Below are 22,227 nucleotides of genomic sequence, written 5' to 3' on the forward strand. Positions count from 1 at the left end.
TTGTTTCTGAACTTCTGCTCCACTGTAGCTATAACTAGGAGACGAAGCATATTGCGATGTCAGGACTCAGCATTGAGGTAGGGGATGAGAAGTTAACTGTTTAATTGCCAGTTTCATTGGCTGTTGCCCGTTTGAGTAATGTCTAATATGATCCAAAACATTTCAATATGCTCCAAGCCTGGCATATGCAAGCTGTACCAGGTATTCAGATTTTGATGGTGAATCCAGTGTGTGATTCCATTCAACAAACTACAGTTTAGCGTTGTATAAAATCCTGAACAACTGAATCTTTCATAGCGGTTAATGCAGGGGGGGGCACAACAGAGAGTGAGAGATACACTTACCCTTGGATTGGAAAACTCGGCTTATTAATTCCAGGCCTATAGCAAGGGACTGTGGTACTCTGCATGTGCTTCAAGATATCTTGCATTGTTTCCAAACAGGTCCCAGGTCTGAGCTGTGACATTAAAGGTACATTTCTGAGGCTATGAAGCCATTTCAGAGGAAACACTGCTCATTTGTTGAAAGGATAATGTAACTGGCACAAAGATAGGCATGAATGCTGTAATGTTTTATCCAGGCCTTTTAAAACATACACATGCAAACAAAAACTTCCTTCGCACAGGCTATAGGCTGGTTTCTGTGTCAGAGAATTATGACTATATGTAATTAATTGAAAAATGATTTATTTTGTTTCAGCATACAAAATAACTAAGTTTTTTTATTTTTTAAAAAAGGACACCACTTACCAGCTCTTATTCTACCAGAATTTTGTGGAAAACACCCTTCACTTTCAACACACACAAATGCAGCTGAAATGTCTTTATTCCTTCCTCAGTCTCCTCCAACTAGAGAACTAACATCTTTATAAGGATGACTGATGAGCTACATGCAAGTCAGAGTTAAGAGTCTACTGTAACTGCAGTAATCTTCCCTTTACATAGTTAACCCCTCCACCCCCACAAATTCTGTACATCAGCTACTACTTTTTTGCAGCTTCAAGGACTTACTTTGCCAGTTATTAAAAACACAAAATTAAAAAAAAAAACCTATGACTTTTCCAGTATCTATTCAAAAGTTATGTGGGGCTGTGCTCCTTCCAACACCCTCTTTAGAGTTTTGCCACAAAATTTAGTTAGAAAAGTAAAAAAATGGACCCCCAAAAGTACACGTTTTGCATTGAACTGAAATGAAACATGTCAATCGTATGCTATTTTAAAAAGTGAGTTAGCCTTTAGATTTTCGAACATTTCATATAAAAAATGTTGACAAAAATGTAAAAAACCCAAACATCCCCCCTCCACACTTCAACATCACATCATATGCTTGATGTCAAGAGCTTTCAAAAACCTCCCCCTCCCCTCCCCACCCCGACAATTGCACATTAATTAACATGTGGACTTAAAAAGAACATAACGCTTCAAGTATGTTTCATGCCAATCATCAATAAGAGTCATAACATTACTGAAGAAAAGTACACTTGTTCTTTCGGAAGCCTGAGAAAGACTTTCCATAGATTATGGTCAAACAATATTTTAATTTAAAAACAAACACAGACACACACACAAATGAAAGGAAATCATTTCTTTGGACTTAAAGAAACAGTGTTAAGAATTCCCATTTGATTATGAAGAAACACCCCCTAGCTGGAACCTAGTATTATGCAACTGCACAAAAACATGTGCATGGAATGAAAATAAACTCTCAAATGTTACTGTAGATCGACACTGTAGCCACAGAGGACATATGGCAAGGAAGCAGACTGGAAATCTACTGGCCTGTCCAACGCAGACTTGACTTAATGTCAGCACAACCAGTGGACCCAAGTATATCTTAAGTATCTTTTATCTGGCCAAAAGGATTAACAGCATCTAGGAAACTCTCATCTCTGTAAAGGGTTTCTAACTTGTTTTAATAAACACATTTGTGTCTCATTTTAAGAGAAAAGAAATACTTCTTGAAATCAGACTGCTGAGTTTAGTTGATTGCTTAATCAATTTAGCTCCTTTTAGTGGGTTTTAAAAAGTGCCCTCAATTGAGGGACAGCATATTTATTTTAACCACTGAATCATGTTTAATGGTTACCTAAAGAAACACAGATAGCAGGTATCGCCCTAGAACAGGCATTGTCTTCCTTCCCACATGAGGGAAGATGTCTCCTAAGGAGCTGCTTGTGGTGACCTATGTGTACACCAGCTAGAAACAAAGAAAGCAGGCTTTTTTGACTTTAGAACTACTGTTTATTCACATGCAGTTACGTAGATTTATTTGATTAATCGATTAAAAGTAATAAATTAACCGACTAGTGTCTTTTATTGGGTGACAGCCCTACTGTAGAAGCATGTAGGGTATCAAACAAGTGCTGAGAACTGGAAGCTATTTCCAATGTGTTGTTGTTTGACAACAGTTTAAATTTTGTGTTTGCGTGTGGGGAGTTTTCATTTAGTAGACAGAAAAGAGCTGGAATTAAAATCTAAACAGACCATAGGTCCCCCTCCCCTTTGTAACAAAAGATTGGACAGCATATTCCAGACAGTTGAGTGTTGGAATGCTTCAGCAATAAATGCCTCCAAATTAGGGGTTTTCTACAACAATCACACAGAAAACTGGACTGGTATTCCTGTTTTAAGGGCAGTCCTCTTGAGTGCCTTCACTTCTGTAGATATCTAAAGTAACATAAAAAAAAAACAGACACAAAGATGTTGGTAGCAAACACAACGTTGAGTTCAGGATAGCAGACAGTAACACTCTCTTTAAAAAAGTCCTAATGTTTTATTGACTAAGGCTAGAAAAGCGAGTCATGATCCTATTTGGTGCATTTTCTACCATGGTCCATGATCAATACAAGATTACAGCCTGGGGACCCATTCTGCTGCAGCAGAGAGGGTGTAATAAAAAAAGTGAGAAAGAAAACGGGCCACTTTTGGCCTGGTCCCTCTGTCTGTATCTTGTTTCTGGAAACTATGGAAGTGGGAAACAAGACAGTAGTTTTTGCCCGTTTGTCTGTTTTTTAGCAAATAGTAGGAGTCAGAAAAAAGTGGCATTGAAAGGAGAGTAAGGTCAGAAGGCTTGTGACGGTGGTGGCTCGTTGCATCCAAGGATCGTAAGCGGTACGCGAGGACTTGTAACATCTGGTAGTGTCATTCCCTCAAGGACTTTAGAATATACAAATGCAATAATAAATAGATCAGTTATGTAATAAGGCAGTGTGTTGAACATGCATTCATCTTGTGGCCTGGAAAGCCACAGAGAGAGATACATGATACCATACACATTCATTGTTTTTTTTTCAAGGCTATCCAGGCTAACTCTTCCAGAGCATTTCCTTGGTGAGAAGATCAATCCTCTGAGGCTTGTCACTTTTCTTCTCCTTTATGAAGAGATGACGACTGGCTTTAACAAAAAATAAAGCTGAAGAGAGTTGGCTGATTTATTATATTTTTTTGCCATTTTGGTTGCATCACTCTGAATGTTTTATTTCTTTTTTTGAAAAGAAAAAGATCACAGTATTTTGATGCAGCCACAAGTTGTGTCCTCAGGATGCCCCAGACGTTTCCAGGTAACTCTGTAATTTTCTAACTGTAGTTTTGTCCAAGGAGCAAAGGTCAAAGTCAAAGGTTGTGTTTGTGATATGAAAATGTCCTGTTTCTTCTATGAGGTTTACAATCTGCCATTAGAAAAAGCAAGAAAAAATATGTTACAAGTTAAATTTTGATTCTCCCTTCCATGGAACATCCAATGTGGACCTGCTCACTGATGCCATGGTCTGAAAAGGCCTACCTCTAGATGCCATCAAATCTTTGAAGGACCCTCCCTTCCGATTTTGACACCTTATGCTCCAGTATCAAGCAAAGGCTTCAGCATATAGGAAGAAGGAAAGGGCTTCTTTCCTTATTCTGATTGGAATTTCAAGGGCAAGAGTCCTAAACCAAGAGCAGCAACCTCTAATCTGAAGAACCAGTTTTGATTCCTCACTCCTCCTCCACATGCAGCCAGCTGGGTGACCTTGAGCCAGTCACAATCCTCTCAGAACTCTCTCAGCCTCACCTACCTCACAAGGTTGCTGTTGTGGGGAGAGGAAGGGAAGGCGACTGTAAGCTGCTTTGAGAGTCCTTCGGGTGGAAAAGCGGGGTACAAGAAGCCAGCACTACTTCTTCTCTTTCTGGACCTAACCACAATTTGTTCTCCATTACATATTTTTGTTAGTGATATTGTTGGATATATTTTATATATATTAAAAATAAAACTCAAAACATTAGATTTTTCCCGCCAGTAATCTTATTTCAAATGTAGATTGTCAATTCAAGCTGAATGCTGATCTAGTATAATAGTCTAATCCGACTAGCACTCTTAGGATCTCAGAGGTCCTTCCTTCACTTACTTCCAGTGATCTTGTGTAACTGGAGATACTTCCAACTGAAACTAGAACTTATATAGCACTGAACCATAATAACCCCTCAATTATCCAATGTGTACTTACTTCACCAATAATACCTTAAACAAATATCTTCACAAATCCACTTAAAACTATTTGCAGCCGTGAAACGCTGCAAGAGATGCTCATGTTCTCCCTCAGTAAATGAATCAAGCAACAGTCTTCTTTTCTGCACTGAGCCATGCCCATACACATACACAAAATGAGAAAAAGTTCCAGCAAGTAATTCACAGGAGGCAACTTCACATCCAAGTAACAAAGAAGACTGTTTGGGTGTTAAACTGTGCAATTTAGTGCATACTTAATCCGGTTTAAAGCCCACGAAAATCAATGGACTTAAACTGGAATAACAGCATAACATTGCACTGTACAAACGTGTTTAATTATTTCAGTTATTTATTCCCAGTTGCTGCATCTCATGTGTGTTTCTGGATTACCAAAAGGTAATTTTTTAAAAAAATGGCCACCTACTCATGTTGTGCTATAACCTTCACTTGGCAGCACTGGTATAAGTTACAACAAACCATTATATTCAATGGCTAACATAAGGGATCGGGGCCCTCCTTGATATACTCTCCTCCTGAAAGCAAGAGGAGGTTCTATAGGTCAAAGCAATGGTGGCCATCAGTAATAGCAGGCTACAACTTACGACTATTGATCAATGTAATGTTTTAATTGTGTTTTTATTCTTTTAACTGGTTTTGAAACTACTGTTAATTATATTGCAAACCATGCTGAGCTGGCAGCACCAGAGATGGGCAGTTATAGAAATGTAAGTAAAAATAAATGTAAATAAATAAAATGAAAATAAATGTAATGTAAATAATGTAAATAAATAAATAATGTAAATAAAAAATAAATTAATGGAATTAATTTATGGGTTTCCTTCTGCTAACATATGTTTAATTTTGCTGTGACTGAAGAAGACAAAGTTTAGAATCATAGAATCCTAGAGTGGGAAGGGGCCATACAGGCCATCTAGTCCAACCCCTTGCTCAACGCAGGATCAGCCCAAAGCATCCTAAAGCACAGAATAACTCTTCAATTTTTTTTTAAAGAACTATATTTGATATGTATGTTCTTGTCATACTGTGCCAGAATGGGGCCTTCGACTCACTCCCATAAGAATAAATTTCAGGAATTCAAAAGCATGTAGGAAGTGTTAACAGATGCATTTTAAAGCTATGCAGTATTCTTAAAGGAAACGGGAAACAGAATCTCAGTTGTTGATCACTATCTACACTTTTAAAACTCCTAGCTAAGAGCTACGTGAACATTTGAACCCCATTCTTCATCCTGGACCCTTAGAAATACAGCTACAATGTAAAGCCCACCTGTTACATCTGAAAAAGATGACCCCTCCTTCCAGTTTTCATAGAGGCACAAATATATAAAGATATAGCCAAGAAAGCTTTAGGGGCATTCTTGACCACCTGCCAAATGGAGTTATGTTAATGCCTTTCGTATTAGCACTCACATTCTTAATCTATTCAAAAACACTGGGAGAACAAGAGTTAAGATTAAAGCTGTCAAGATTTCCGATTGCTAATGTAAAATACTTTAACTGGAGACTCAAGGAGCAAGGTCTAAGGAAGTCATATTTGTTTTTGATAAAGTATGCTGCACTTTATTGTTTTAAAGTACCGTTCTGTTTATACACTGTCATTCTCCCTTCAATTTCATTGCCATCTATCATGCTGGAGCAATTTAAATGCCTGTACAGAACAAAGCATATATGAAGGGCTGAAAACCTTTAAGATGGGCCTTTTACAGGTTTACTAGGCTAGCTATAAGAAAGATATTATTTATTGTTATTTATTTTCTGAACAGCTCATAAACCAGAATTCTCTTGGCTTATTGGTTGCAGTCGACCAACCTAATCTTAAGAAACCAAGTAACCAAAGCCATATTGCAAGTTACGACTGGAGGAAGAACTGGACATGGCTCTCCTACACCCAAACTGCTTCACTTTCTAACCCTTTTTAAAGTCATTATGGCCTTACTGATGTGACCGTATGCACTTAATAATCACATGTAGCATGTCTGTCCAGTGCATGCCGTCAAATGAAATAATTGAAAAGTGGCTACTATTCTACAGCCCACCTACTGGCTCAAGACTCATCTGAAATTAGGAAATGTAATGAATTGTATCCAAAGGCTGCCTGTCTTTAAAACTGCATATGACAAGCTAGGGATTTTAGATATTTGCTCTCTTTAGCACCTCATTGGCCCATATTTCCTTAGCTGCAAGGGCAAACAGTTGGTAACAAAAGAGTTAGTATCCGATAACAAGTCTGTTTTTCCTTATCAGATTGACCATTTAAACCATTTAGCAGATGAGCAAGAAATTTTCCCTTGTTTCAGTGTACAAAACATAGTGTGGGAGGTCCTCCACAACTGAGGCTCCACAAATACAGAGGCGTTTCCTGGAAGCATCCAATCAATAAAGCTGAAGGCATTATTTGGAAGTGCAGAGAAGCATAAGTTGCTTTGAGATTATGGGCTGAAAGTTGAGTTAAATAGGAGGATCTAAAACGATCCATTTTAAATCGTTTGAACCAAGTTGAGCAGGTGGTCAAGAATGCAGCTCTTTTCAGGTCCGGGGTGGGGGGGGGAGAAGCGTTTGTGCAATATACGCCATAGAACTAAAGATGTGGCTGCCATTTTACTCAGCACTGTCTCTCCCCCAGCGCCAATCAGCAACAGTCTTTGGTAGGGTTGCGGCTGCTTCGGCATGCATGGATGCCCGAGGAGACCAGTGACGTGGAGGGGAAGGGCAGCGCTGGCAGCAGCGTGCCAGCCAGCACCTGCACGTGGGTGCAGAGTTCGGCTGGTGCGCCACCAGCATCAGCATCGCTCCCCTCTGCAGCGCTGGCCGCCCCAGTCTCTCTCACCCCCCACAAACACCAATAAAGCTGCTGCACCATAGATAGATAGAAATTTTATTACGGTTTGCATTAGACATAAAGCTGCTGCACCATAGCACTGACCAGCAACAGTCTGTGGGGCTCTCTCACTCCACACAAACACCTTTGTTGATGGCACCGACTTTTCTAAATACCAATAAGACACTCCCTGAAAATAAGCCATAGTGTGCCTTCTTGAGGAAAAATAAATATAAGACAGTGTCTTGTTTCTGGGGAAACACAGTATTATTCTTGTGTATAAACTGGACATATTAAAGTCTATATCGTTACATTATTAAAGTCTAGACACTAGAAAACCAAACTAAGGTCCTTGACTGACAAATTTACTACATTTTATACAGAAAATAGATCTTCTCACCTGTTGTAGTACATGTCTTTCCCTTAGCGTCATTAACCTTCTGTGGAGCTCAACTAATTCATCAAGATATGCCTGCAAATAAGTCATCCCAAAATTGAGACAAAACATACTTTAAGTACTAAAATCTGATTTACAAAGGCATTTGCATTGTCATATAAATCCTGGTGTGTACATATGTTGAAATTAACATACATATAATCTGTGTATTTCTCTTTGTACGTCAGTTGAGTAACTCTTATGTTATGTCCCATGCACGTACAGCTGAATGTGCTACATTCATCCAGGTACAGGTCCCCTGTTTTATTTCTAAAGTGTACATACATTGACTCATACGATGTAAGCCAGTTTGGGCCCCCCACTGGGGAGAAAGAGTGGTATAAATGAAGTAAATATACATAAATATATTTGTGGACAGTACATGCATTCAATGTAACATGCAAATAAGAACTGAGTCTCATGCAATTCAAGAGACCGGTTAGTCATTGAGAATATAAAACACCTTATCTCATCCTATATAGGTTTAACGCAGAGGTACAAAAATGCTAAGGGCACAGTTATGTGATACTTAATGAAGATAAGACTTCAGCCACCAACCTTTAACATAATGAAAGAGTAAATATTCTAGAATACAGGATGTATGTTTATTGAAGAGAATTTAAACATTTTTGGTAGCCATTGATACCTTATCACAATCGCCATTCTTTATCTGTTTATCAGATTTACTCTGTTTTACAGGGCTCTTTACTTCGAGAATCTGGAAAGAAAAAAGAAAAAGTAAATTATTTAAGGGCATTATAAGTCTAGACAAATAGGTACATTTCATAGTCAATAGCTGCCGAAATGCAAAGAATAAAAAATGATTAGTAATTTCATACCAAACTTCATTGAGGAAGCATAGTTTAAGAGCCTATTTATCTAACCTATGTACCTCTTCTCAAATATCTCACAAAAAATTTACAATGCAAAATGAAAAAACAAACAAAGGAATGTCATTTTAAACACTGCAAAGGGGCTTCACAAGTCTTAACAAAATAAACATTTGTAATAGAAATAACTGCCCATGAAACTGTCAAGGCAGCAATTAACACTGCTGATACTAAACCTACATAATTTAATCACTTTGTGGACGATTCATTCATAAATATGTACATTTTTCGAGAAGAAAATATTTATATCTGACTTTTCTCCCCATCAACAGGACTAAAAGTGGCTTACATCAAATTTAAAAAGAAAGACAGTATTATATCAGAAATAAAATTAGATACAAATAAAAGGAAATTACCTAGAACTTTCATTTATGGGCTTTCAAATGCACAAAGAAACAGCTTTGCTTTACAGAGCTCTTGAACCCTGTGCAAGATTGAGGCCTTCTTCTCATCCTCTGGAAGCCCATCCCAAACAGCATGGGATCAGCCATGAGTCCAAGCATCACAAGCTCTTACTGGTCAAAGTGGTAAACCCAGAAGCAAAAGCAGCTCTATTGGATAGAACTCTTCTGTTTAATTTATTGACATAAACAGGGAAAACCAAGCCAGTGAGAGAACAATGTCCGTCCCCCCCCTATTCAGAGAAAGTTCTCAAAGCTTAGATTTAATTGAAATCAGTACCCCTGTCCCACTAAATTTTATATGACTTGTTGCTTTTTCTGTCTTTGAACCACAAGGCAAGAATTCAAGGGAAACAATGGTGCCTTCAACAGTATCCATTCTATACCAGTTTACATACATCATATATGTGTGTGTGTGTTTACAAAAGAAACTTTAAATAAAGAGTCAGAAACATCGAAGATCAACAGGATTCATCACCATTAACATCTGAGAACGTTGTTCAACACACCAGAGAAGGAACTAAGTAAGAAAGGCTTCTTGAAATAAAGTTCATTTTAGAGGGTGCCATGTTGGTCTGCAGTAAAACAGTTAGATTTGAGCTGAGTAGCGCCTTAGAGACTAACAAGAGGTTCAGCATATGCTCCCTTCATCAAACATAGTAGGTCTGATTGGTTAAAAAACATTTTTAACCAACACCAGAAAATCTGCAATAAGGACACTGATCATGGTGCGGGGCGTGGGAAGGGTGGGGGAGTTCCACAGAGAGGGAGTAGAAGCCAAGAAAGCCCTTGTGGGGGTTCCCCCCCAACTGCTTTTCCTCAAACAGCTCCCAAATAGACACCATCAGAACACTAGATACAGCTTATGAGAGGTTTACTACATACCTTGGACCCAAGCCATTTAGAGCTTTAGTCCAACCAGCGCTTTTTACAGGGCAGAGAAGCAAACCAGCATTCAATGGAACTGGCAAACAATAAGAATCTCTGGCAATCATATTCAGAAAATGTTCACAGTGCTGAATAGTCTACAAAGGGCAAGTAAAGAGGTATCCCAGTGCCTCTATACTTGCCCTGTGTCTGGTCCTTCACTGGGTCCTACCCCTCTTATTTTATTGTTGAATAATCTACAAAGGCAGCTCCACGTAGACTGTTAACAACAGTCCAAATTGCCTGTTACCAAGGCATGTAGGAGGCCTACTTTTTCTAGGGAAGTCTGCAGATGACAGACCAACCCAAGTTGGTAGAATGTACTCTTGGCTACCTATATCACCTGAGCATCCAGAATCAGTAAAGCATCTGGGAACAATTCCAGGCTATGAGCCTGCTTTTTTTGGGGGGGGGGGATCTAATGCAGCTTGAACACTTTGTACTGGCTCGGTTTCCCCCTGTCCCACAGCACTTCTATTTTGTCTGGATTTAATTTCAATGTCTTGTACCATACCCACTTCAAAGTATGCAGACTTCTTTCGGCATAAGCTGCCTTTCCCTGGGGCAGGACAGCTCTTTCCTCCACACTTAGCTGAATGGAGTAGTAGGATACAAGCCAATTAAAAAAAAACCCTCTAATAATTTATCCCGCTCCAACTATTGTATCATAAAGACTAACTGCTCAGCAGCTGTTTTGGAGAAAATGTTCTGCTTGTCCACTGCTGACAAGACTGTCTTTTTGTGAACATTATAGGGAAATATACCACCCACAGGCTATTGTGTTTCAACATAGCAAACACAGTATCATGTTTCATTGTTTAAAACAAGTTTATGGCTTTAATGACAGTGAACAAAAATCTCACGTGTGGCCAAATGGAATTCCTCCCCAAATGGAACTAAAAAGTCAAAAATGTTTTTCAGGAGACCTTTTTTCTTCTGGGTATTTTGGGTGAGACATACAAGTGGTTCTGAGGAATGCAAAGCAGTCTCAATGAATCCTGGCAACCGGGGAAAAGGTAAGGAAATGAACTGCAATTTGGGAATTAATAAAGTGTGCTGACTTGCTTATTAACAAGACTATGGATTTCCACCAACCTATTAACACAATTTATTAGGAAATATCTCATAAAACAACTGCTGACAGTTCTTTCAGTGTACTGTAAAATTTGAGCACATTCAATAGTGCTTCTAATTCAACCATCAATAACAACAATTCATCAATTCATCATTGAAACACCCCTGCATGTATTTGAATTTTATTGTGAGGGTTATTGAAATGTGGAACAAAAATACTAGGGGGGACCCATTTATATTGGGGAAATGGCGCAGCAAGAAAGGGCTAACCCCTTTTCCCAAGTCTTGGTCCCAAGTCTGATTCAAACTCTCCATTTGGCTGTGAAAAGAAAAAGAAAAGAAAAAGAAAAGAAAAAAAGGGGGCAGTGATTGATCTTGGCTATCCTCTTATGTCATCAAGTTTGGACCTAAGCATCTAACTTGGAGAGAGGCCAAAAGTTTCCTGGTGTAAATCCACTTCTAGCAGTTTAAAAATAGGAAAAATTAGGCTTATTAAGGTGCTAAGATATTAGCATACCAACACTGTGTACAGGCTAAGCAACAGAAGGCCAACGTCAGTTTGCATATTCAGTCCCCCAGAGGCCTCTCTTTCTCTTTTTCCAAGTGCTTCACCTATCCTATGATTTATTGTTATAAAGTTAGCCAGGTTTACATAAAGTCTACTGACATTCCCTCCATCTACTGTACTTTGCTAATACCTTTGTGATCTTATTTTTAACTTCAGTCAGAAATAATAGTAATGGAGAAAAAGCAGGTTTTTATTATTTGTGCAATAGTGCTTCTGTTAAACTAGAAACAGCATCTACCATCTCAGTGGATTCACACTCAGACAAAATAAAACTGGTGCAAACTGAGGGGGGGGGGGCAGCCACATGACTCTACTGTGTGCTACAATCCTACTACTAAGAATGTAGGCGGTCTGTAGTGATAGATTTGTCTTACTGACTGTAAACCCAAATGCATGAAAACCCAGGAAACTTTGTTTTGCTGTCACCACTGTACAATAATCAACATGAGAGCTGGGAGTCTGCAGTGGAGAGAGGTGAAATTGTTCCCTTCCTCCTCTTCCAACAGTGGCACTCTAGTGAAAGAAGAGTCAAGAAGGGAGATTCTGTCTCCCTCCCAGTGTAGCCATCCCATTCTCAAGGCTATGATTCCACATGGGTTCTGAAACCCTGGAATAAACTTTCAAAGGTTGAAAAGGACTGATTGGATGGGGGCATGTGGGAAAGATCTATTATCATCAGCACCTTCTGCTGATGACAGGATCCAATCCAATAATTAGGCCAAAAAATAAAAGTGATCATGATAACATTAGGAACATCATACAATGGTACCTGGTTGCTATTGGTTTTTAGTAATGGTGGCGGCTCATGTCGCAGCGGTGAAGAAGCTGAACTGCTGTCACTGTCACTGCCATCACTTAGACTAACCCTGAGAAGAGAAAAGGGCACAGGAATTACAGTTTAACAGAGGCAAGTAACAGGTGAGTTGTTAGCAATATACAAAGCAATATTGAAAGGCCTTCAACCCACATCCAGATCTCAGAATCCCAGATTTTATTTTCAAAAAAGCAAGTTTCCCACAATTCTAGTGTAGCCATTACAAGCCTGCCTCCATTCTGTGGTTTCATTCAGTACCTCTTGTGGTTCATAACTAAGGCCACCTGCCCTTCAATCTTAGAAAGGTCTGACCTGAACTTTCTAAGTGTTGTTTACTAAACACAGCATGTTAAACCTCAGCTGGACGAAGCAAGCCTAGACCACTTTGAATTTTAATCATATAGTACAATGACTAGCAAATCTGGCTGAAGAAAGGTGTAGCCTTAGCACAAGAAGACAAACGTAGAAAAACAAAACTCGGGTAGCTAATTCTGTGACTACTATTCTAGATATCCGAAGTCTATCAAATACAATGCCCTGAGGCCTCCTCTGGCCTAATATAAAGGATTTCAGGAAGATGGTAATTGAGGAAGATGCTTTAATCTATCCTGTTCTGGCACTCTTTGGCTTTGAAAATCCCTCCCAAACACACCTCCTCAAACCTTTCCTCTCTTTCTAATTCTAACCAATCCAGAGGCTTACTTCTGATAATCCTTCCTCTTTCAGTCCGCATGAAAGCCAACAATTTGCCTATTATTCTCCAGCACATATAAAATGATTCAAATGCACGTTCATGTCCCGTCCTTTTCCACGTGAACTGTTCCTTGGACCTGATTTGGATTATTTTTCGAATTGCTGCCTACATTTCCTCTTGACATCTCTACCTCTTACATTCCAGGATGGTTTTGGTCTGACGCCCACTTGGATCATCATATGCCTGCATTTACCTAAGCCCTCTAAGATGGACATACCTTTGCAGAAAAGGAGAGGCACTATCTCTTTCTACCTGCCTCGTTGTCCCCTTTAATTTCACAACATATGTGCTGCCACCAAGTATGGGCAAATATTGTGTGAGCAATGGGACTGGGGCACAGCTACATATGAGCTCCTCAGTATTTTGCTGCTGTAATGCAGGCGTAGTCAACCTGTGGTCCTCCAGATGTTCATGGACTACAATTCCCATGAGCCCCTGCCAGCGTTTGCTGGCAGGGGCTCGTGGGGATTGTTGTCCATGAACATCTGGAGGACCACAGGTTGACTACCCCTGCTGTAATGTACTTTAATACTACTGTGACTACTTGGTTCCTGTCAATAAACCTTTCTCTGATTATACTGCCATATCCTTGATTCTATTTTCATTCCAACTTTGTACTGGAGCCCTGCCACTCTGGCACAGGGTTCTTAAAACACCAAGTGTGGTTGTTTAAGTCCAGGTTTGGGCACTATTCCTAGCGCGGTACTGAAATCTATGGTTCTGCAAGGGCAGAAAATAAGAGGCAGCAGAGGAGAAATTACTCCCCCATGCTTGGCATATGCTTGTGCAACTCTGAGTCAGGACTGGGATAAGAGCTTCACACAGGGCCCAAGTCTTACATTCATACATATAGACCACTAGAGGGAAAGTTCTGAAAACAAACAAGACGATTCATGAGCATCTAAGTGCAGCAAAGCAAAATTAGATTAGGTTTTTCATCTCCCCTTAATCGTCAACATCTCCCGTAGTTTGATGCAATTCTTTCATGCCAGAAAGAGCACATGCTAAATAAAAATACTACTGGAAAAGATAATCACTAGAACAGCTTGAATTATACACAATCCAAAATGTGCTCAGTAGCTGTGATGAGAATTAATACTGCACACAATGTATCCATAAACATGGTACAGATGAATTTCACTTTGAATTGCATATTCTTATTTTCCAGAGTACAATAGCGTCGAACCTCCCCATTAACCCCGATTCTCAAGATGCTTAAAAGAAGGAATAAATTCACTAAAATAAATGAAAGAAAAACCATTTTAACTGTACTGAAATTTGTAAATATTCTATTCTGTTCAAGTTAGAAATATCTGCAATTACTAGATATCTCAAAGGTAATCAAATACACATATGGATGTGCTTACTTTTACTTGCTTGCCACATTCAACTCACTAGTACTAAAATCTATATAGATGAAAATGTCTGTGTCACAGTTAAGGAACATCTCTTTTTCAGGTGGATGAAAATATTGGTTCATGATTGCTCTTTTTATTTTTATTTCTCATGGGTGCTCATCTATATGTCTTTTGTGTACGCATGTGTTTTGATGTGGTCTGATTCTAAAATCAGGAAAACACCTACAAAAAGATAAGTAAGCATGATTTAAACTTGGGGCCAGACTAGATGCAACAAAAGGGAGCTGTGATTAAGACCTATGGTAATTCTTTAAAACAGAGCTCCTCTGAAGACAGAAGAAGAAGGGTCACTGAATGAGCTAGTATGTATCCTTTCTTCCCATGCTTCTTCCACAATTTAAACAGCCCATCTGAACTGGCAATTGGCTCCAGAGGACAAGCAAGGACAGCATCTGAATTAGCTTATAAAAGGTAAAGGTATCCCCTGTGCAAGCACCGAGTCATGTCTGACCCTTGGGGTGACGCCCTCTAGCGTTTTCATGGCAGACTCAATACAGGGTGGCCTTCCCAGTGCCTTCCTCAGTCATTACCGTTTTACTCCCCAGCAAGCTGGGTCCTCATTTTACCGACCTCGGAAGGATGGAAGGCTGAGTCAACCTTGAGCCTGCTGCTGGGATCAAACTCCCAACCTCATGGACAGACAGCTTCAGACAGCATTTCTGCTGCTTACCACTCTGCGCCGCAAGAGGCTCTTGAATTAGCTTATATTTATCTGTAAAAAATATCTACTGTTCAAAGTATATTAGCTTTCTATTTTGCCCTCTATCCCATATTGGACACAAATAACTCTGGGCTTGGCCCAAGGTGGTTCTTATAGTCCTGAGTGAAAAAGGCCCAAAGACATGAATCCCAAAAAGCCTTGTATATTCTCTATCGCCTGCTGAGTCACCACAGAAAGAGAACATAAAGCAGAACCTTTAAAAACAAGCTTAATTTGCTTTATTTGTACATGAATTTACAAAATGGTAAAAGCATACAACATGCATCAACATACAGCAAAAATCTAAATAAAACTCTCTGCCTCAGTGTTATACTCCCAGGGCCTTTTGTGCTTTCCTCTCTTATACAGAGTCTGCTTTTGGCACTGACCCCTAATTCTCCCCTATCCTACCACATTTTCTGATATTTTGTTTGTTCTCTTCCTACATGTACTTTTGTTTCCACTTAGCCTTCCTACACCTAGAAGCAGGACTTTTTCTGCCCTTAGTTTTCCACCTGCTTGCCTTTTTTTTCAAAAGCCTCACCTGCGTCCCCTGCTTCCACCATGAGTATTTACAGGTCTCTCTATCTCAGAGTCGTTGTCATTCTCATCTGCTTCATCAGATTCATCTTCATTATCATCAGAATGCAGATCTTTCATTATAGACCTCAGAGGACCTAGTGAACAAAAACAAAAAACGGAACACAAATCAACAACGGGGATTCAAATGCAAGTCTACCAATTGTTCGGCTTTATAAGCAAAACAAGTTCTAACACAGTTTTAAGGCGGGGGTGGTGGTAGATGAAGGACGACTTGGGCACTGAACAAAAGACCTAATACTCAGGGGGCTTATGTAGCAAATGCTTAAACAAAAGTCAATTTATTCAGAAACCAGTTGACTTAAAATGGGATTATTTCTGTCAACAAAGGGACTTGTGTTTTGAGTGTTTGCAGAATCAGCTCCTTGGAATGTTAAGAAAAAGGCAGTCAGACTTCTGTGCAACAAAATACAACTTTAAAAAAAAGCAAAAGCTTATTTTTTTTTTAAATCAGGGGATATTCTATACCTGAAAAGAGACTACCAGTAATATTACATTTTGTTAGGTTAATCCATGTATTGAAAGTCATAGTCTAATAAATCACAGTGATTGGAACTTGCTTTGGCCAAGGCATTCTTTGTCTCCCTGTTTTTGATCTACTTAGATTTAGCTGTCCTCTTTATTCTAAGGTCAATGTCAGGTCAAACAAGCTCTTTGCTGGTGCTCATATGTATAAAGTGTGTCAATGCCGGTAACAGGCCCATCTTTATCCAGGAACTGAAGAGAGATGCTACACCAGCTTCTTCAATAAAGTTGCATTAAAAATGGCTTTAAGATCAGATTTACAACATTTTAGCTTTTAACTTGCTGTTTCTGTACATCCACACCAAAAATGCAGGGCAGTTTATCTTGGGGGAAATGGGGGAGGGGGGCACTTAGGCTGCAGTAGTGTTTCTTTTTTAAAGCCCAGATTTCAAAATAAAGAGGCCAGGCAGTGACAAACATGGAAGTAGCATTTAGCAAGTAGTTGTACCTCTTTAATCCAATTTCAGCCTCTGAACAGTTTGGAGAAAACACGATCACCATAAGTTGTTAAATATGGTGACAGGATCAAAAATGATGATTGTATGCAGACCACAAGCAGAACCAAATCACATCACATCCAATAAATAATTGCTTCAGGGTTAGGGGGATACAGTCAATGAATAAAATCAGATTTATTCAAAATCAAATTATTGCTCATCATTGCTGCTATTTCCAAAATGTAATGACTCCTTTCGTTCACTCCTGTAATATCACTTAGCAGTCATTATTTCAATATTATGCAGAGAAAGAAATATGGTTGAGGCACTGACTTTAAAAAAATCCCACACAAAGAGCTAATGTCAATTACATTAATTTTTGTTAATGTTAATTTTTGTTTTCAAGTCTAATCCCTTTTTTAAAGGGGGTATTTAGTGTAGGACATGTGTGTTTGTGCTACCAAATATAAATTATTTTTCCTAAAGAGCTGGTCTGTATTTCTAATGTTATAAATGCAATTATTCTATATATCTAATTATTACATATTTATCCCTCCCAAGGGTTTTAGGGTGCAACCTGCTCCCCCCTTCCATTTTACCCTCTTCAACGTAGATTAGGCCAAGAGAATATGACTGGAACATGCACATACAGAGCGCCTCAGGATAAAGCGAGATTTGAACCTGATCTCCTGGGGTCTAGCCTGATTCTTTGGTCACTATACAACTCTGTCTTTTTAAAATGGCACTTTGATATTAAGATCTCATGCAATCACAAATTCCTGTTTTAAAAATCCTGAGCAAGTTCTTATATTCCTAATGCAACAACAACAACAACAACACTGGGATAACTGTTCCTTGCCAGAATATAGGATCTTCAGTGTTTTTTAAAAGATCCCTGACAACTCTGATTCCATCTCATGAACATACACCACAGTCATATTTTCCACACAAAATAAAGGTGATTTAACTTAACTGGCGCCCTGACTTACTTGTACCTGCATATCTGCCTGCAAAACTGATGGGACAGGCCTGATGCAATGGCTTCTGACACTGCTCTTTATAGTTGTACAGCTGAAACTGCGTTATAGATTTTGATACGCTCCCTCCTAAGCAGTGATCTGCTGACAAAGAAAGCATTAGGAGTGGGCGCCTTAGAATAATTACAGAAGAAAAATATATACACATTTGAGAAACTTAATACCTCTACAAAACAGAGTGACATACATTTGGGAAGGAGCTCCAAGATCTCTTTTAATATTTCCTGCTTTTAAAGCTGCTGGTTAAGAATATACACACTGTGCTATTTGATGCAATCCCATAAAAATGATCCAACAGGAACTCTCTCAGCTATTTATATGTAAACCGGTTAGGGCAGGGTCTCTGGGCAGAAATAAATTCTGACTTTCAAAACTGCAAAGCAATTTGCTGCAAAGCCAAAGTCAACAAAGTCTAAGAAATCATTTGTTGAAGTCTTCTGACATTAATACTTGGAACCTGAAAGAGGCATTATGCTCTTGAGTTTACGATACTTTTTTTTTTGCAAGGTTAAGACTGACAACTCTTTTGTGCTACTAGCAGTGGAGACAAAAGTGTTTGCCGTCCACTTTGTCTGAAGGAAGTAAACTACTGTTGCATGGCCTTGTTTTTGAAAGACATGGCACTAATTCTAATTATAATTCCTAAAAATAGAAGGGCTTTGAGGAAGCAGATCTTCTCCCCTACTATACCATCACCCCAGAGGCCTCCTGAAAACTGGTGCTGAGTGTCAGGCGGCTCTCCAAAACAAAATGCCATGCAATATGGGAGTCTGCAAGAAGGAACAGGAATTTCAATTCTCCCTGTACCTCCTTTGTAAATGCAGCATGCTACACTGATGCTAAGCAGATGAGTGGACAACCACATCCAAAATGTATAATGATAAATTCTTAGGGTGCACTCAGCTTAAGTGTTTTCAGTGCCTTTGTTCCAGCGTATAGCAGGTATAAGGGAAGTGCATGCGACTGTCTTTAAATTTTCACAAGTATTCTTCCAATAAAAATAAAGTCACAGAAAGGTTTGAGTTTCTGAATATAACATTTCAATCACAATGTATTTTTACCTAATCTAATATTTGTATTGGGGTATAAGGAAATACTTTAAAATATTTTATTAAATGCAAGTCAAAATACACATGTTAAATCAGCTCATGCTGTGTTTCGAGCGCTGGGGGGAAATGGAATATTTTACAATTCATATTTTCCCAAAACAACCCACATCACAAATTCCAAGGAGGTGTTCTGTTCAATTACACCTTCTTCATACAGTCCATATGCTACTTTGTTCAGAAACGTCCCCCTGACCCTCAGCAGAGGATTTTTGGGGTTAATCTGTGGTAGCTACATGATGGCAGGGAAAAACTGCTTCCACAAATTCCTTCAATGCAGGAGCCAACCTATTGTGTATTCTTTCTACTACTTAAAAACCAGCTCACATATAATTTTGAGCTACAGCAACTCAACTTGTGGCCATAAGCTCACAGTTTTCCACTGCAGTAGCCTCAATGACATTTCTAAACATATGGCACAATTTAGAAATAATGAAATCACAATTTTTTATTATGTGAATGAACCTTGGAATGTTTGGACTTGAAAGCCAGGATATAGAATCCTAGTCTGGAGGATAAACCAGAGTTTGTGGTTCAGATGTAAAAACAAAATGTTTAGCATGAAAACTGAAGGGTTTTGTTATTGAGCTGCATGCAAGAATAGGAGTAAGGTTTTTTTGGGGGGGAGGGGGAGACATGCAAGGTCAAAGAGCCCTAGTGTCTCCCAATGACAAACCATGGTTTGTTATTGTAATGGAACCACCATCACTGATCATGGAAGGCCTATACCTGGGTGGGGCTCTGAATAACATTATTTATGTTAATGGAGGAATCCCACTCATGAAATTAACGTAACAGATATCCATTAGAACAGCCATATTCGAGTCATGTAACATCCTAGGAATAGGTGATAAAGGGAGCTTTGATTCTCAAGATGTTGTGGTCTCTAACATGGTCCCAGACTCAAATCTAGTTGTTCTACTGCAGATCAGCACAGCTACACTCTGAAAATATATATTAATTCCAATATGTACTTACATACATGGTCTTAAAAATTATTGGGCTTCATTTCATCAGATTCAACTCATGAGCATTTGGGTTTTAACATTAACCAGCTCATGAAAATTATAAGTCTGAACAGAACACAAGTACTTAAGATTTTATAAGGCAAGATGTGCAGCCCTGAAACACCTTCTATTCCATTTGCCTGACTTCCATGCTAAGCCACTTTCTCTTCTTACTTGTACCTTGTTGTCGACTGTTCTGAGAAGGTGTAAAGCTGGAGCTGGAGCTGGAGCTTGAACTGGCAGGGCTAGGCTGTTCAGACTTGAGAAGGAGGGTGGGGAGACAATAAGCAGAACAAAAAAGGAAATCAGTGCACGAATTAGCTCTAAAAGTCAACAAGTGACATCACAATTTATTTTACCAGGTTTAAACTCTCTGAACTGATATTACCACAGAACTGTCAATTATTTCAGCAAACAAAACTTTTCTTCTCCTTGCATGCATACAAGAGCATAATACGTTTTCAAAGACAATGGGCACATTATTACAGACGTGCTGAAGAGCTCTGAAGACAAGTTGCAAGATTTGTGAATGAATATACAAAAAGGGAGACATTGGGGGCCATCAAGTCATAACACAGACTCTTGGTGACCCTAGGACCATGGGGTTTCAAAGGCAAGAGAAGCACACAGGTGGTTTGCCATTGCCTTCCTCTGCATAAGAAGCCCTTGGCCCTTTGGTGGTCTCCTAACCAAGTACTAACTGGGACTGCTTCACTTCCAAGCTCTAGTGAGATCAGATTAGTCTGAGCTATTGAAGCTATATTTTAGAATATATATCCTAAAGAAAAGTTGAATGTTAAGTGTTTCACCTCCATAAAATTTCCAAACATTTTGTAATTCAAAACCACTGCATCTTGCTTAGCAGCAGTAAGCAACAACAGTTCTGTACGCTGACTTACTTATCTATTATGATAAGATACTATATACACATTTATCATTTAAGTGCACAAAATACATTTCCACAGCAAGCAACCACTGCACACTTCATCCACACCCAATTTAAAATGCTTTCCTCAGTTTACAGGGTTTTTTTTAAAATGGCTGCTTGAAATTCTGCAAGTTCTGTGCCTCAGATGATGCTTGAATCAATGATCCTCATGGAGTTCTTAGAATATGGATTATCAAGATCCCATTTTTAAAAAGTACACAAGAATGTCCTTCCACGAAGTACAAACTTCTCTACTCTCCCCTTCCGCAGCAGCCTGAAGTGCCTTATTCACGTAGCGACTTATCTAGCATGTGTCTTTTTGACTACATGAGATAATGCTCCAGAGACACAATGCCTGGCAGACAGCAACAGCTGTTGCTTCCTACCCTTTCAAATTCAGCACATCACTGAAAAACTGCCATGACCTGAATTTCAGTACACCTTCAGCTCCTGGACAATGCTACTGGCAATATAAAAATGTAACTCACGGAAGACCCTTTCAGGTACTAAGTGAGTCTAGTTTCCTGCCTGCTTCAAAAGGGAAACAATGAACATGCATGCTAGAAAACAGTACATTGCTTCAGTTGTCAGTCTGTCACTCCTGCTTCCTGCAAGCTTTTCAATTTAGTTAATTTAAACTGTTAAAAATTAACAGTGCTGTATGCATGCGTGTTTGTTCAGCTGCTCCTTATTTAAAAGGTGCACAACTGTTCCTGGGAAGATTTTTTGGCAACACCACAGGCACCTAGCAATAGGTGCCGTTCACAATTGGCTTTTGCCACTTCACTGTGGACTGAATGCAGTGAGGGGGGACTTCCACATCAGTGCTGTTAAGAAGCTACACCTGTATTCACTTGAAGACTGCAAAGAATTACGTTTAGAAGGAATGCAAGAGAAATGGGTTAAGGAAAGGTCTTCACTGTGTTCTGGCATTTCAGTTCTGCTGAGGTATTCTACATGTACGTATTCTGCAAGTACGACTTGCAGTAGAAGCATGCCTCAGTATTGCTAGTGGGAATTCAATAAACCTGCTCAGGTTTTGTCTAAGTTAACAAAGCACTAGGATATTAACAAAGCAGCCTTTCTCAACCTTTTTACCATTGAGAAACCCCTGAAACATTCTTCAGGCTTCGAGAAACTGCAGAAATGGCACGATCAGAAAAAAATATGGTTGGGAAGCTTAGCTGTGTTCATGCCCACCTGGGGCTCCTCCCCACCCAGAATCATCGTTGGCCATTGGGGGGTGGTTGTTGAACATATATGGTCATATCACCCGATAAATGTT

The 22,227-nt window shown here is 39.2% G+C and overlaps 1 protein-coding gene across 12 annotated transcripts in view; it reads right to left on the reverse strand.

Moving 5' to 3' along the window:
• Nucleotides 1-669: 669 nt before the first annotated feature.
• The window catches only part of MLLT3 (MLLT3 super elongation complex subunit), a 131,760-nt gene continuing 110,202 nt past the window's right edge, over nucleotides 670-22,227 (reverse strand). For 7 of the 12 annotated variants that reach the window (XM_077345196.1, XM_077345185.1, XM_077345187.1 and 4 more), the window contains 7 exons: nucleotides 20,195-20,273; nucleotides 17,854-17,985; nucleotides 15,847-15,979; nucleotides 12,386-12,482; nucleotides 8,403-8,474; nucleotides 7,721-7,792; nucleotides 670-3,667 (listed from right to left, as the gene is read on the reverse strand). In XM_077345196.1, coding sequence (XP_077201311.1) covers nucleotides 3,536-3,667; nucleotides 7,721-7,792; nucleotides 8,403-8,474; nucleotides 12,386-12,482; nucleotides 15,847-15,979; nucleotides 17,854-17,985; nucleotides 20,195-20,273 — 717 coding nt within the window. In that variant the 3' untranslated portion in view covers nucleotides 670-3,535. The remainder of the gene's footprint in view (nucleotides 3,668-7,720; nucleotides 7,793-8,402; nucleotides 8,475-12,385; nucleotides 12,483-15,846; nucleotides 15,980-17,853; nucleotides 17,986-20,194; nucleotides 20,274-22,227) is intronic. The other 5 variants (XM_077345191.1, XM_077345192.1, XM_077345188.1 and 2 more) reach the window with 4 other exon arrangements.

The sequence above is a fragment of the Paroedura picta genome, chromosome 7 (genome assembly GCF_049243985.1).
Source record: "Paroedura picta isolate Pp20150507F chromosome 7, Ppicta_v3.0, whole genome shotgun sequence".
Taxonomy (NCBI): Eukaryota; Metazoa; Chordata; class Lepidosauria; order Squamata; family Gekkonidae; genus Paroedura; species Paroedura picta.